General features: G+C 36.5%; 1 protein-coding gene across 1 annotated transcript in view; it reads right to left on the bottom strand.

The window, feature by feature from the left end:
- Nucleotides 1–1,335: 1,335 nt before the first annotated feature.
- pgap1 (post-GPI attachment to proteins inositol deacylase 1) overlaps nt 1,336–17,695 on the bottom strand; it is a 319,938-nt gene continuing 303,578 nt past the window's right edge. Inside the window, exons 24-27 of the mRNA XM_051930514.1 lie at nt 15,720–15,770; nt 13,828–14,069; nt 9,872–9,976; nt 1,336–2,337 (exon numbers count right to left, since the gene is read on the bottom strand). Of these exons, the coding sequence (XP_051786474.1) occupies nt 2,199–2,337; nt 9,872–9,976; nt 13,828–14,069; nt 15,720–15,770 (537 nt within the window). The 3' untranslated portion in view covers nt 1,336–2,198. The remainder of the gene's footprint in view (nt 2,338–9,871; nt 9,977–13,827; nt 14,070–15,719; nt 15,771–17,695) is intronic.

Here is a 17,695-nt window from a genome sequence, read left to right as displayed (position 1 = left end):
GTGACAACAAGCTAAAGAGGGAGGCTCAGAGTTTACTTTCTACAGTAGCTATGTCAGAGTATTATCAAGGTCTTCCCCAGAAAGAGATGCAAGGATCTATTTAGAAAACAGTCCCAGTCTACAGGAGCAATGCGACTACAAGTATGTCTGGACTGCCCAAATACCTAATCTTTATAAAGAAACCCTTCGTGTCATTTGTAAATATATGTTTCAGTTTAATCCCGTATACTGCCGACATATCTTCAAGATGCTTTCATTTAAGAAATAAACTATACTGTATATACTATACAGATTGTTATTACTACTCACACAAAAGGACAAAGTAGAAAATGAAACATTTTCATCAGTATTAACATTTTCATATTTCAAAAGCAATTCAAACAGCTGCAACACCTACTTGGTCAAACTACTGCATCTCTTTTTACAAGGGCACACTTGTATCATCTTGTTACAAGATTAGCACATTCGAAACATTTAACTATTTTTTCAAGGCACCGTGATATGAAATTATCTGTAAAAATTTTATGTTAACTTGTGTAAAACAAGAACAGTTTGATCAGTGGATAAAGTCTAATTGAAAACAGTGCAAAATAATGTTTAGCATTTTGTTTGATCCTGAAAAAATAACTGTTTTGTGTTTTTGGTAAACATTTAATGTCAGTTAAGACTTGGATAGGTCATAAGCATGATCTAGATGGTTCTGTGTCATCACTAGCTTATAAATAAGTTTCAAAAGGTCATTAACAATTTAAGTCAGTGTAAAACAGAGAATGGACTAGCATTCCTTTTAAATATTTATAAAACTTTATGTAAGGAATTGCTGGTGTTCTGATGGTAAATGCAAGTGTTTGTATAATTAGCAATTTTATTTACAATTTATAATGTAATGTATTAACATTGCTTTTATTTGTGCCAAAATCTTCTAAAATGTATAGATTTTTACATTTTTTCTGCATACATTCTGATTACGGTACCAGTAACCATATTTCATGTATATACTCTTAATAGCAAAATTTGCCCTGGTCTCACATTCTCAATTTACACATCAAATTTACAATAGTAATTTTAAAAGATAGATTCCTTCAAGAATACACAGCTATAATAGTCACTAGATACCAAATATGCAAACAGGCACACTCTTTGGATTCACATACAAAAAATCTGTGAGTTACTACAGGCAAAAATATCTGATTCATGAAAGCAAATGTTCTGATTTCCTAATTATAAGAAATGATTGTACTTTCAGCATTAATACTATACAACCATTGGTTATTTTTTATGAAAAATAAATATATATATGAAAGACTAACAAAAACAGACACAAAATGTTAAATATAACACTCAAAAATCAAACATGAATTCAATACCAAGAACTCCTGGAAATCTTCTGATATATCTTGCAATAAATCAGTTCACTTTTTCAGTACAGAAAACATTTAAACAAGTACATATTTCTAAATAAGTAATTACAGTATACAACTCAAATACAGAACAGCAAATTCAGATTTGAGATGAACTTACAAAAGTACAAATGATTTTCAATTTTGAAATTTGTTGGTGCAATGTGATAAAAATAAATTATACTTTATTTAATTATTGTTGTGTAAAAGGTGCAGGTTATTTCAGGACTTAAAATAAATATAATCTGTAACTTCTTGAAATTAATCTGTGGTTTCTTGAAAATAGGAATTACAGTTCTCTGCACTTAGTTTCACTTTCTCATTCCCCTGCAATATACTGGCAAGAAATAAAAATTTTACTAGTGTGTATGTGAAGTGCTGCTGGAGACAATTGCTTAAATAAGTTCAATTAGTACAATGTTAATATATTAATAATAACATGAACTTCTCTCGGTTAGGCCTCCTTTAAGGTCACTGGAAACAATACAGAACAAGTCTGCTGTCATATTAATCATTTGTACAATGTAAACATAAAGCTGCATTAAAGAAATGCACTTCTCATTTTGTTAAAATAAAAAAAAGAATTGGTACAAGGAACTTACTTTACACCTAATCGTCGAGTTTCACTGAGAATTCCTGAGAGAAAGTCATTTAAATGAAATTCTTTTATAATACATATATGAAATTTAATGAGAAACTCCAGTTTTATCAGAGCTGTAAGATGTTAAATTTACTTTCCTCACTGAAGATTCCTGGTATCAGGCAAACGTGTGCAAACTCAAGATTCTTCGCAGTTGGTTAAATTAAGCCACTGAGTACATGTAAGCCTAAGGTGAAGGTGATGAAATAGGATATTCTGTAGAGGTGATTCATTGTGAAAATCAGCATTGCCATGGCCAGAGGTAGCTGAATTCTGGAGCTGACTTTCAACAATTTGCTGTGAAACAGAACATGTCAGTTATTTCACATAATCATTTTATAATGGATTAAAAAAAGTTCAGATTTTTCCTCCTCAGCAATATAACACCTCCTCTGCCCAATGTTATTAAGGTTATCTTCAGAAAGAAGTAATAGATCCACTGAACAGGCTTGTCACACAACAAAACATATAAATTCATCTCAAAAGACTAAAAGGAAAATAAGCATGGTTTGACAACAACCAATTCAACTTTAAATTAGAAGTGTTTTTTTGAATGAACACCATGGAATCATCACTCTTAGTAATGAATTAAATCATACTGTATGCTGATACCCAAGAAGCATTTTCCTAAAAGTATCATAAGATTCAACATGCAAAAGATTTCAATTTTTTGTCTTTTTTGGTTTTATTTTCTTTAAATTGTAACACATACAGTCCCCTTCACAATTGCTGACACACCTGAGTTAACAAAAAAAAAGCCTCCTTTTGGTAAATTACCTTAATCTTGTACTGAAAAAATGCAAGGAGTCCAGCCTTTAATTGAAGCAAATTCTGAGAGAAAAAAAATCCCTCATTAAGAAGTAATTATTTTTAACAAAACCACATGCATCACGATTATTGGTACCCCTAAAAATTCTTATGAACAAAGCGCAACCGAAACATTTTTGTAATTTATATCTGACTTTTTTTAAGTTGATCAGAGTATCTAGAAACTTTAAAGGAGTACAGTAATTTAAACTTTCTCTTTCACTGGGGTATAAATATGAGGTAGCACAAAGGCCAACTTGCCTTATTCATTCATCATCATGGTAATGATATGAGAACACACAACTCAAATTAGAGAAAAGTGTGTTGACCTTCACATGTCAGAGAAAGGATATAAAATATTTGCTAATTGCTACTTTCTCATTTCTACAGTTAGGACAATAATTCAAAAGTTCAAATCAACTAGAATTGTTAGCAGTTTGCCTGGAAGAGGACCCACGTTTATTTTGTCTGTGAGCACAGGGAGCAGGATGGTAATAGAAATATAAAAAAAAGAAGAATCATTCCAAGGATCACTGTTGGAGAAACACAGAAAAAAGAAGTGTTTGTCAAGTCACTACAAGTCACCAATATTAGGGCTGCACGATAACAGAAAAAATGATTATCACGATTATTTTGCTCAAAATTTTTATCACGATTAATAATGACGATTATTCCTTTGGTAAATGAAGTCTGTGACCAAACCAGTGTAGCCTCGGCCAGTTATTCACAGATGCTGCCCTAATCATATTAGCTGCGTTGTCCGTTGTGATGCACACAAGTCTTTCTTCCACCAAGCCCCAAGCGGACATCGCTTCTTTGAGACCGACTGCAATAAACTCCGCTGTATGGTCTTGTGGGAAAAACGAAGTTTGCAAAAGCTTGCTTTTCATCTCAAACTCGCTGTCAATAAAATGAACTGTCAAGCTCAAATACGGTTCTGCAGTTCTGCTTGACCATAAGTCGGTCGTGGCAGCAAAATATTCAAGGCTGAGCCTGAGAATTTCTCTTTCTATTTCTTTTCGGCATTTCGCATACAGCGAGGGCAGCGCAACATTGGAAAAATGGTTGCGTGAGGGAATGCTATATCTTTTATCAAGTGTTGCGATCATTTTTTTAAACCCCTCACTGCTTACGGTGGTTATTGGACACATATCCTTGGCTATATGGTACGTGATCGCCTCTGTTATTTCCCGTTGTCTTTGCGAGCTATGCAGATATGGTATTGCGTTGAACAATGTCCCTGATATTGTTGTCTGTGTTGTGGATGGCTGGTAATTTTTTGTTGTTGCTGTTTGTGCCTTCAGTCGTTGAAATTCTTGATAGTGTACTTTGTGGTGGCTTTTAAGGTGGTTGATGAGGTCTGTTGTGTTACCTTGGGACGTTTGGACGGAACAGGAGCAAAGTTTGCACAAGACTCGTACCTGATCAACATCACATTCCTCGAAATCGAAATAGTTCCAGACAACTGAGTATGACCCCTTTTTAGGAACTAACGATCGCACTTCTGCACCTTCCTCACGTTGCTCCGCCATCATATGTTTATTCTGACTGACTGTTATTGCTGCTATTGACTTCTACTGCTTCAGAAAGCGCTTGCAATCTAGACGCAGTAACGTCATAGTGACGCAGTCCAATCTGTAAACTCAGCCCATAAAAAACAGTTTGGTATTTATACTGTAAAATCGCGACGATATTTATTAACTGATCGTGGGTCATAAATATCGTTATCATGAGAAAAAAAAGATTAATCGTGCAGCCCTAACCAATATCATCGCCATGTCAAAAGATTGTTTGGAAGGAATGCCAGAAAAGCCTTCCCTGTCATTTAACCACAAAAGTAAGTGCCGGGTATTTGTTAAACGCTACTGCAACTTTGATTAGAACCACGTTCAATATAGTCAGATGAAATGAAAACGCTGCCCTTTTGACAACATAACCTCAGGGTGCTTTTGTTGTATAAATAAGGATGGCTATACCGATGATGTTGGGCTGTTTATCCTCCAAAGTCCCGGACAACCTTGTTAGGGTACATGACACATGGACTTCATACTAGGAGATTTTAAATTTAATTCTAGCAGCCCTTTTCAAAAAAACTAAAAACTTGGTCATTGTTGGATCTTCCAAAAGGAGAACTGTCCAAAACATATGTCCATATCAACACAAAATCAAGCTTCTGCCATGGGTGTCTCAGTCCCTGGACCTAAACCCCATTGAAATCCTGTGAGGTGAGCTGAAGAGGAAAGTGCACAGAAGAAGATGATAATCTTGATAGATTCTGCAGAAAAAGAATGGTCTCAGATTCCCTGCTCAATATTCTTCAAGTTTTATAAGACGTTATATGAGAAGACACAGTGCTGTTTTATTGACAAAGGGAAGTTGAACAACATATTAAATGCATGGGTACAAATAATCACGGCACATGTGGTTTTGTTAAAAATAATTATTTCTTGATGAGAAATTATGTTTTCTTAGAATAAATTTACTTCAGTTAAAGGATGATTTTTCTCATTTTTTAGTGTGATATTAAGGTAATTCATAAAAAAAGGTGATTTTTGTATATTTACCCATCTTCACCAGGGTGCCAATAATTGGGGAGGGGACTGTATATTACTGATCAGGAAAACATGACATTTTTTTAAACTTCATCTAACATACATTCACATATCCAGCCTCATCCTATCCATTAGTCAAAGCAATGTGAAAAAACAGGTAATAACAAGTAACAATTCATAGATAATAAAACAGTAATGTAAGTAACAGTTAAGCATGTTCAACAAAAACAAACTACAAACATGGTATCTAAACAGAAAAAGCTAAACAAAAATTAATAAATATGACATTGAAAGGGTATGATGTTTGCAAAATGGCACAAAAAGTACAAAAATGAAAACTGTAATGTCAAAAATCTTCTGTTACATTACAGTGTTTTCATTTGCCTTATGTTTATTTACTATTTAATCATTGTTTTTGAATTATTACTTTACATATTTTGAAGAAATTTCTGCTAAGTTTACTATTTAGTATTTATGTACTGTGACCTTAAGTTTTTATATATTCCTTGTGCTCTGTGCTTTGTAGACCATCCAAGAGGATAGTCTACCTTGACTTCACACGATACTGCCATAAACCTTTATATTTTGGTGGACCATACAGTTTCCCTCAGGTTGTCAATGAAAATTGTAAAAGTTAATTATTCTAAGTATTGTTTTTATTGGATTTTTCTGGTTTTGTGGATTTCCAGATTTGTCTGTGGAATACGGATGGGATTTTTTTACCCTTGGTTTGCCTTTTTTCACCCACTTTTCTCAGTTTTTGGGCTTCGTTTGGCATTTTTGCAATAAAGATTCTTATTTTGGATTTGTCTGTTCAGATCAAAGGTTGACAGTATTCCTTTAAGGGCATTTTGTATACGTTTTAACTATTTTAAGTATTTTGAACTTTTACAGCTAGCTTCCCATTTCTGGGCCTGCTAAACTGGAACCCTGCCAATACTACTTGGGGCTGGCTACCTGTGATAAGGTCTTTCCTAGGCAGTTCTGTGAAGGTTTTGGCTAGCTTTGTGGGACGTTTTATAGGCCACACATCCCTTTTTCGCCATATTTGTGACTCTGATTTAAAACATATTCAAATTATGACAGGATCATGACACAACAAAAATATCAGAGGACTTTGGGGTCAAACTACTGTGACTTCAGAACAAGTAGGAACCAACTGAGTCACTTTGGGCACATATTATGGTTTGGCTTGCCCCCTAGTTACCTTTCTTTGGGGTGTACAAGGCAGTGCTGCAGCAGATCCAGGACACTGGATTACCTCTCTTAGGCTGGGTCAGGTGCATCTGGGAATTCATCATGTTTCACCACTCCGAGTGTGGTTCTTCAGCTGTTTAGGCTTACCATACAACATCTGGCTAACTGTTACTGGCACTGAACTAATGTGATTTGTCTCAGTTGCATGTCTCTTGATATCAGATGCTAATATATCTTAAACTACATCCAACTATCACTGATATTACTTATCAATACATTTTTCAAATATTTGATTTCATTCCACTTGCTCCTATTCTACTGTTAAATCAGTCTTAACAGAATAGTGTTATCCCTCGAGTTTCAAAGTTACGTTCACTTTGAACTGCTTAATTTCTGCAGTTAGTCAGTGTTTGAATTCCATTTGTATTCTAGCGAATAATAAGAAGTCAAGCAAAATGACACCTTTTATTGGCTAACTAAAAAGGGTACAATATGCAATCTTTTGAGGCAATTCAGGCCATTTCAGGAATCAGAGCCAGTCACGGGGCTCACATCTTGAATGGAGGGGAAATTACTTAAACAACGTCGACTACTGTATTATCAACCTCTTCAAAGCCTGGTACTGATACTGGGCCTTCCCCCAAAGAACTTCTTTCATTTTACTTCTGTATTCACTCAAATATATATTCAATGGACTGTAACTGTGCAAATTGTTTTGTAGAGTTTTGCTTTATGATAAAAACTGTGATAATCACTAAAGTCAAGAATGATGAGTTTATGGTGTGGAGGAAGACATCATAGTGAAACCATTAAATATGCATGTGAGAAAATAAATATTAACCATCTTGATGAATGCCTCTAAGGACTTTAATCACGTGGATTTAAAAGCAGTGCTCCCCAAACTCCACCAGAATGTAAAGTGTGCTACTAGAGTAGCCAACACACTAGACAAGGACTACTCAAACATCAAGCTGGGCTACAGAGCTAAACAGCTTCCACACCTGGCCCAGTATGACCACATGTCATTGCTGATGATTCCTTCATACACCCCACTCCGCAAATCTGCTGTTACCACCACAAGGTCCATCACAACCTGCCCTGATGACGCCTCTCTACAGCTGCAGGACTGTTTCAAAAGGACTAACTGGGACATTTTTGAAAATCCAGACCTGGAACTCTACACCGACAGTGTATGGTGTTACATCAAGACCTGCATTGACATTGTCACAGTGGAGAAACATATCTGTGTCTATCCAAACCAGAAGCTCTGGATGACAAGAGAGGTTCAGTGGCTGCTATAAGAAAGGAACACTGCCTTTAGGTGATGTGACAAAGTTTTCTACAGGATGACACGGTCCAACCTGAAGAGAGGCATCAGAAAGTCTAAGAGGGACTACAGAAGAAGGATTGAGGAGCACCTGGACAGTAATAACAGCAGGCAGGTTTGGCAGGGAGTCCAACACTTCACCAAGTACAGGACCAGTCATGGAGCTGCTGAAGGTGATGCCTCAATAGCAGAGTAGCTGAACCACTTTTTTGCTCGCTTTGAGGTGGAACTACCAGAGGTAGCCGTTACACACACAGCAGCAGCTCACAACAACATCACCCCCTCCCTTAGGGTGGAGGAACACGAGGTGAGACGCTCACTCCAGGCTGTTAATCCTAGGAAGGCAGCAAGTCCCGACAGTGTCCCTGGACATGTGTTGAGGCACTGTGCAGAGCAACTGGCTGGGGTCTTTACAAAGATCTTTAACCTGTCACTGTCCCAGGCCTCAGTTCCTCCCTGTCTGAAATCCTCCATCTTACTCCCTTTACCAAAAAAATCACCCATAACCTGCCTGAATGACTATCGGCCAGTAGCGTTCACCCTGGTGTTGATGAAGTGTTTTGAGAGGCTGGTCCGGAGTCATACCATGTCCTTCATCCCTCCCACCTTTGATGCACACCAATTTGCCAACAGGTCTACTGAGGATGCTCTTGCTGCTGCTCTCCATGCTACCCTGTCCCATCTGGAGCACCAGGGGAGCTACGCAGTCTCGTCTTTAGGAATTTTAGCTCTGCTTTTAACACCATCCTCCCTCACAGATTGGTGTGCAAGCAACTAGCCCTGGGACTCCCATATTCCACCTGTATATGGATTAAAGACTTCCTGACAGACCACACACAAAGGGTTAGGGTGGGCCCTAACATCTCCTCGGCCATCAGCATCAGCACCGGCTCTCCTCAGGGCTGTGTGCTGAGCCCCTTGCTCTTCACGCTGTACACACATGACTGCACTCCCGCCCACCACAGCAACACCATCGTCAAATTTGCAGACGACACCACTGTGGTGGGGCTCATCTCTGGGGAGGATGAGTCCGCCTACAGGGACGAAGTGAAGCGGCTGACAGCATGGTGCACTGACAACAACCTGCTCCTGAACACAATTAAGACCAAGGAGCTCATTGTGGACTTCAGGAAAAAGAAAACGGACATCAAACCACTCTACATTGTAGGGGACTGTGTGGAGAGGGTGTCAGACTTCCGCTTCCTGGGAGTCCACATCATGGAAGACCTGTCCTGGGGTGTGAACACAGCTGAGCTGGCGAAGAAGGCTCAGCAGAGACTTTATTTCCTGAGAGTCCTCAGGGGAAATAACATCCCCCAAAAACTGCTGGTGTCCTTCTATCGCTGCTCTATTGAGAGTATCCTGTTCTACTGCCTCGGCGTGTGATTTTCCAGCTGCACAACAGCGCAGAGGAAAACACTTCAGCGGATTGTAAAGACTGCCCAGCAGATCATTGGCTGTTCTTTACCCTCTATGGATGAACTGCACAGCTCTCACTGCCTCAGGAAAGCGGAAAACATCCTAAAAGACTCCTCACGCCCTGCTCATGACATGTTCCAACTGTTGCCATCAGGTAAAAGATATAGGAGCATCAAAACAAAGACTAATAGACTGAATGACAGTTTCTTCCCTGTTGCTATTAGGGCTCTGAATGCCACCTAATCACCTCCAATGCAGCAGTGCAAGATGACATCTTGTGCAATAGTGTTCATGTGCAATTAAGGTCTTATGTTGAATGTTTGTGTTCTAACTTATGTCATTTTATCCTTTTGTAATTATATTTATTCATATTTTGACACTGCAGGGACTGTACCTAATTTCGTTGTATTTGTTACAATGACAATAAAGATATTTATTTATTTATTATTAAGTGCCATATACAAACCAAAAAATAAATTCAAGATGCACACAGAAGGCAAATACTGAGTAGCAAAACAAATTAACTAACCTTTGTTGTATTGATTCCACACTAGATTTCCTAAGGAATGCTGCACAGATGACCAGTATTATAGACAATAACCAGCAAGGGTCAGGATCAAGACAAAAGGTATACCTGAAGAAACCATAACAGATGAGTTTTAAAATAACTCCTCTAAAACTATATGTTTTATATTATAGTATTATTAGTTTGTAAAGTTATAAAATATCAGTATGGTAAACTATACAAAATAAACACAATAAAAACAAACGAAACAAAATAAAACACTAACATAAATAACAAATACAAGGAAAATAACACGCTGTGTAAATACAGTGTACAAATGAACCCACTGCACAGCATCAGTCAGTCACAGTACATGTTACCACATGGTTACAAATTGCACAATGTCATTCGACCAACAGATGGTAGTAGTAACCCAGAACTGGCTTTATTGCATTCTTTAATTGACAAATTTTCACTTGAAACAGTCTCTGGTAATGTGCTATGTGAATTTTTTTGACTTGTCCCTTATAAAATCTCCCCTTCCCACTTTATTATGTACACATGAATATTCAGTCTGCATTTTGAATGAAAGGCAACATCGCTACGGCTTTGCTGCTTAATTCACACTTGAAGAACTTTAGAGAAGCCATTTTATGAGAAAATAAAAAGTAGCTAAAACATTAAGCAGGCACTGCATTGCTCCAAACACAATATGACAAAAAAGACAGACTTCAACCAAATGTACAATGTAACATGAATAATCCAGAGATACAGGTTGCCTCTTCTATAATATAGTATATATCTGTTCAATTTCTGAATAAGCTTTATATATTTAATTGATTCTGGAAGCATTTAATACCATTAACAATTTAAACCAATGGGGGATAGCAGTCCATCACAGGAAAAATGCACATTATGAATGTTGATAAACACACACACATACACTCTGCTTCTTTAATGTTGGCATGTGTTAAATATGTTGGGGTCCAAGACTGGCTTTCACCCAGATCATGTTACTTCTCTAGTAAGACAATTCTCTGATAAGTCCAGAATTCTACACATCCCAAATGATTAATTAAGGATCTGACATCCACAGATACAGAATGGGAAAATTTTCACTTTCAATAAGTTTCAGCTGAAGAAGGCCCATGGTACATTGATTCTGGCTCATCTGTCTTTCTAAGCCATCCTGCACCAACACAAAAACTACAGGGTCTTTTCCCAGGTATAACTGACACTGCATGCATCACTAATGGCAGTTCATTCATTAATGATTTACAAAAAACAGTTGTCAAAAGTTCCCCTGCTTCCATGAGTTTACAGCCCCATCGACTAACACTGCAAAGTCATTTACATCTAACATCTAAATCTAGTCATCTAATAGGGTGGCAGATTTTTTTAAAAGATTTTGTAAGTGGCTAGCAGCTGTTTAATCTACTGGTTATTGGTTTAGTCATGTGGCATGTCTTGAGCAGTTTCAGTAATGAGGTGTGGGTATCTCTAAAGCTCAGTGTGCCTGATGTCCTTGATGCTTATTAATTCTTTCACACACACGCACATACAACCACATGCTAAAGCCACAGTGTCAGTTATGGACTGCAGCTTTTTAACAGCTTTTATTACAGCTTGTACAGCCTTGTGGTAAAATCCAAGCAAACTGCAGCCTACTATATGCAGGACATCAAGCTAAATAAGCAATTTATTTCATGAAATTAAAGCATCAGAACCTTTGTGTAAGAGTACTAAATTGTCACAGTACAGTGATGGAGAGTGAGATGGTTTGTCTACTGCTTGCAGCAACCAATGCATTATTTTTCATTTCATCTTAAATGCTAAGGCAATCATGAATAAAGCACACATGTGATAACCAAGGGATGTTGTTGCATAAAAATGCATGGTTGTGGTCATGAAAATCAAACCTAAAAGGATAAATTCATCTGCATCACCATAACATTTAGAAGCAGTAAGAAATTAAAGTGATCTCAGTGGTGGAGAGATAATGAGCTAAAAAATAGTTACAAAGAAAAAAAAACAGCAGTATAAAACATATTAGACTAATAATAGCTGTAGGATATATGAGAGTATAAAAGCAACATTTAAATAGGATATCAGGAAAGCTAAATGGAAGTAGGACAACAATGTTTCACAACAAGGTGAAAGACAACTCAAAAAGATTCATTCAATATTTTACTAGTCAGGGAGGAGGTGAGGGCTATTAGGAATGGTAAAAGCAAGCTACTGCAGAATATGTAGACAGTGAAATTAATAACAGTTTTGAATGTGAATGTTTCTTTTTAAGTTTATATGCATGCGAAGAAGATAATCTCCCAAAAGTAACAAGGTAACACTAAGGCGGAACATGGTGATCTGGAAATTGAAGAGGGAGAAGTACTGCCTTGATTAAGTTAGGCTGAAAAGTAACAAATCACCAGGACTGAATAACACCTATCCTTGAGTTCTTAAGGACATTATTGAGTACATATATTAACTATTGACACATACTTTTCAAAATCTTCGCACAATGGGGAAATTCCTAAAGAGTGGAAGCTATATATTATCCTGTTATACAAACAGGTGATCAGGCTGATCCAAGTAACTATAAGCCAGTAAGCTTATAAGACAAGATTTGTGTTAGCAGGTAGTTAGAATGGGTTCAGATAGAGAGGGTCATGTTTCACTAATATCCTACAATTGTATGAGAATGCTATACATGAAGAAGAAACAAAAGAAACTTATAATATATGTGCATATGATGCTATTATTTTAATTTTCACAAGACACAACAGTTCTAAAACACTCATCCTCCTATGTGGAGACTGATGCAAAATGACAGCTACATTTACAATACATGCTGCGGCACATAAGTAAATATCCCGGTTATGAAAGTTTTGCACTATTCCAGGTAGTGGCAACGTCTTGCATGTTGTTTACAATGTGCAAGTAAGAATTTGATTGTATTTTGTACATGTGTCAATAATGACCCTATGAATATTTTTTTTATTAAGTACAAATTTACAAATGACTATTCTCATACTTGGTCATTTGTATGTGTTGTTATAATAAATGTGTTGGCTCCATTTTGGCTGTGATTCACAAGGTCACTTCAGATTGTAAAATAAATCAACATACAGTATGGCTCATATAAATGAGACCCATGCAGAGTATAATTGCAACAACTGACCTGCTGGGCAACCGAATAAACTTGATGGATAGAATCATTATCTATTTTTCTCAAAAGAAAAGATGTTGTCGAGTTAGAGAATGTAAAAAGGTCACAGGTGGTGAATACACTTGATAACCACTGTATGTTAATATTTTGGTAAAATATCACTTGCAAGCTTGATTAATGTGTGCTTCTTTATGATATTTTGTTTTAAAAAAATTGGTTCAAATTTTTTTTTTTTTTTTTTACAAGTTTGAAAATCTGTTTCAACTTAGTGACAAAGTCTTTTAGATCTACTGTATTTTCTCTCACTGGTGCATCGCAATCTGTAATTCCAAGGAAGGAGAGCTTCGTGATGACCGTAGAAATTCTGGGTAGGCTTTGACACTAAAGCCAGTAATGCCAAAAAGAATATAATATTATCATGATCATGATTTTAAACTTAAGAGTCAGGAAACAATCTGCTAAGGAGAACCACATATAAATGACTGCTTAACATTCATGAAAAATTTTAATAAATAAGCTTACTTAAAAGAAATGAACTGGTCTCCACTATTAAACCGAGGGACATAAAACAGCCACTAGACATATTTTGATAGTTTACTTTCAACAGTATGGATTAAAAAAAATAAATAAGTAAAAAAATAAAGAGTAAAATCATATTACTGTCCAAGTCCTGTGAGCTATTTCCTGGAACATAATGTTGCCACAAGCTGATACATGTTACTCACAAAAAGTGCATAATGTTTGATTACTTCAGGAGGTGCTATGAAAATCACAACATGAGCAAAACACAAGCAAATATGACATCATTTACCTGAGATTTTTAAGCCAGTAAACAAATGAAGGCGCATTCAAAAGTACGGGTACAGCAAGGAGAGTTAACAGTTTCATATGAAGCTGAAGATTGTCATGAATTTCTTCCAGGGTAGACACAGAAACTAGACTATTACCATTTGGAATGACTGATTTAGAATTACATTCATCATCTGTCTCTCTCGACTCTTCATTTTCACGTTGCACAGATGACAAATCATTTTTTGGAGGCAATTTTGGTGCCTGGTTAAGAAAAAAAAAATCAAGAATGGAAATTTAGTAAAGCAAATTAAATTCAGTTACAAAATTACTCAGTAAGCATTCCCTCAGTTCATATATATTGAATCAGAAAATATGATATTCATGTAAGAGAATAAATTATATAAACTTCCTTTGTAAGCAACATAATAAAATTAGATGATAATATGAAGACTTACACCACAAAATACCACACACTTATTTCAGCCAAATTGTCGACCAACTTAAAACAAAAACAGGATAACTGGGAAAAAAAAAACTGAAGGTGAAAGCATGTGCAAAAACACTTTCAGAAACAAAAAAAAAAAAAAAATGAACATCATGAATTATGACAAATGGCACACAAAAAGACCAGGAAAAAGCTTTCAAAATCTTATAGCACAGTAAATACAAATTCAGAAACCACTGAATTATTTAACTATTTTCTAATTAGGTTTGTCATTGTCAATTAAATAAACAATCACTATTAACTGTATGTTTATCCAATGCATGAAACAAAACATAGGCATAGGACTGCCAGTATATTTTTTCAATCAAGTTACTAGGCACCCAGTAAATTATATTCTTTTCCCAATCTTCCTCTCTTATGTATACAAATAAATCAGAAAAGTGGTATATTATTAAAGATGGTGCATATGACCACTGGAAAGAAATGCACACAGGATAAAACTTCTTAATTTATACTACTAGGAGTGATGAGCATTTTGTTGGCAATCTACTGAAACATGTGAAGGAATTAGAGGTAGCAATACCACTATTAACCAGAAGAATGTGCTAACTGTATAGTTCTTGGCTTGTCTAAGACCAGTGAAGCTCTTACTACTATAACTCTCTAGTGTGAGGAACATAAAGAGCACCTGATACAGCTTTCAGGAGTCGAAAATATAACACACCATTACTTATCTGTAGTCAACAGGGAAGACAGAAATATTTGTCACAGAATATCTTGAAGCCATTGTGGGCCTGGACTTAAATGGGAGAAGGTTTTCACAAGGGCTCAATTAGCATGAGAAAGTAGGTCAGAGACAGAGGCGGAGAGGGTTTGGTTGAGAAAAGGTGAGCTGGGAATTGTGACTTCCAGTAGTTAACACTAGAATTACCAGAGCCTACGAAAAAACTCGTATATCCGGCCCACCTTAAATCGCTTCTTAAATCCGTTCATACCTCTCCGCCAGCATCCTTTGTCCTCTAAATGTGCTGATAAAAGACAAGCTGCCAGCAGCCGGCTATTCCATCCCCCCACCGACTTAGAACGTGAGCGAACTTTTCCCAGCTCACGACTTGATTATTTACCTGGGAGTGAAGTGCAGTTTTACAGTTTGTTATTTATATGATATTACTGTAAAAACTGTTCTTTCAATCAGAAAATACAGGCCATACACTTGCTGGCATATACGTAAATATGTGTCACTATATAGTAATGACTATGCCGATGAAAAATGTATTTTAATTTACCACTGTTTATCTTATTGTTATCCTATAATGTAAGTTGATTACAAGTAGTCTTCTTCTAATAAAGTAAATTACTTCTGGTAAGCATGTATTCTAATAGTAATGGGAAAATCTAGTGTCTTATAAAATATTTAGAGCATTATTTTTATTATGGACCTGAAAGTGAAATACACATACACTTACCAAATTAAGCACATTTTTCAGTGTCCTCTCTGATGTCTGCAGCCTGATCACCTGATGAAAACAACAGTATTAATTTTAAATAAAAAGTTACACTACAAACATGCATTGCACTACATTGATTTTCATAGAAAGTATATCTTACAGAAAGTGCAAAAAGTAATATCCTCCACTGGACAGACCAGTCCATTCTATCCTTAGCAACAGTCTGCATACATGTTTCAGTAATTCTAAGCAAGTTGGCAGCTACAATCCATCTACCATACTGCCAAGGTATACTCTTACCACAGCAAAAGTATGTACAGGTAAGTGACTTGGAGGATATGTCAGATAACTTCTTAAGAGATGAACAACAGGATGACATGCAAAACAATGACTATATCATTTAAATAACATTTTCTATATCATTTAAATAACATTTTCAAAATCAAAAAAATGTACTTTTTTTAATCACATAATGCATTTTGTTATATGTGGCATTAAGTACAGCAAATGGCAACTTTTTACATACAAGTTAACCCCTGCAAAACCATGTGAATGAATTTTATGACACATGGTGTAAGTTTAATAAAATTTCAGAGACACATTTTATTTGATACTTTTACAAGATTTGAAAAGGATAATTTCTCTCTACTTTTTCATCAGTTAGTCAAACCTGTGTTTGATTATTCATTGATATTTCCTTCTGAAAGGGAAACCATTACGAATTTGGACTGGGTGTTTGTTAACAAAATATATGGAATTATCAAGCATTTTAAACTCCCTTATAATAATAATAATAATAATAATAGAGTAATGGGTCATTTTTCAGTAAAACCATTTCAGAAGGAGCACTGTGTGGGACTCATTTTGTAATCTATTAATCCATTACTTGCGATACTAACATTAGTATTAGGAAGGAAGACGGCAAGGTTGAGTTTAGGGAGGAGGTAAAACAGGAACTGGGTGGTAGTGAAGAGTTACCAGACAGCTGGGCAACTACAGCAGAAGTAGTAAGGGTGACAGCAAGAAGTGTGCTTGGTGTGACATGTGGAGAGAGGAAGGAGGAAAAAAAACCTGGTGGTGGAATGGGGAAGTACAGGAGAGTATACAGAGGAAGAGGTTGGTGAAGGTGAAGTGGGATACACAGAGATGCTGAAAGTAGACAAAAGTACAAGGAGATAAGGCATAAGATGAAGAGAGAGGTGGTGAAGGCTAAAGAAAGGAGTATGAGTTGTATGAGAGGTTGGACACTAAGGAGGGAGAAAAGGAGATGTACTGATTGGCTGGACAGACAGACTGAGCTGGGACAGATGAGCAGCAGGTTAGGGTGATAAAATATAAAGATGAAAAGATACTCACAAGCGAGGAGGATGTGTTGAGCAGATAGAAAGAGTATTTTGAGAGGCTGGTGAATGAAGAGAGAGAGAGAGAGAGAGAGAAAGTTGAATGATGTGGTGCTAGTGAATCAGGAAGTGCAACAGATTAGCAAAGAGGAAGTAAGGACAGCTATGAAGAGGATTAAAAATGGAAAGGCCACTGGTTCAGATGACATACCTATTGAAACATGGAGATGTTTAGGAGAGATGTAAGTGGAGTTTTTAACCAGAATGTTTAATGGAATCTTGGAAAGTGACAGGATGCCTGAGGAGTGGAGATGAAGTGTACTGGTAATGATTTTTAATAAAAAGGGGGATGTGCAGAGCTGTAGTAACTACAGGGGGATAAAATTGATGAGCAACAGCAAGAAGTTATGGGAAAGAGTAGTGGAAGCTAGGGTAAGAAGGGAGGTGATGATTAGTGAGCAGCAGTATGATTTCATGCTAGGAAAGAGCACCACAGATGTGATGTTTGCTCTGAGGTTGTTGATGGAGAAGTATAGAGAAGGCCAGAAGGAGTTGCATTGTGTCTTTGTGTACCTGGAGAACGCATATGACAGGGTGCCTCAAGAGGAATTGTGGTATTGTATGAAGAAGTCGGAAGTGGAGAAGTATAAACAG

This window comes from Erpetoichthys calabaricus, chromosome 8 (assembly GCF_900747795.2).
Source record: "Erpetoichthys calabaricus chromosome 8, fErpCal1.3, whole genome shotgun sequence".
NCBI lineage: Eukaryota > Metazoa > Chordata > Cladistia > Polypteriformes > Polypteridae > Erpetoichthys > Erpetoichthys calabaricus.
This window is presented reverse-complemented; position numbering and strand designations above follow the sequence as displayed.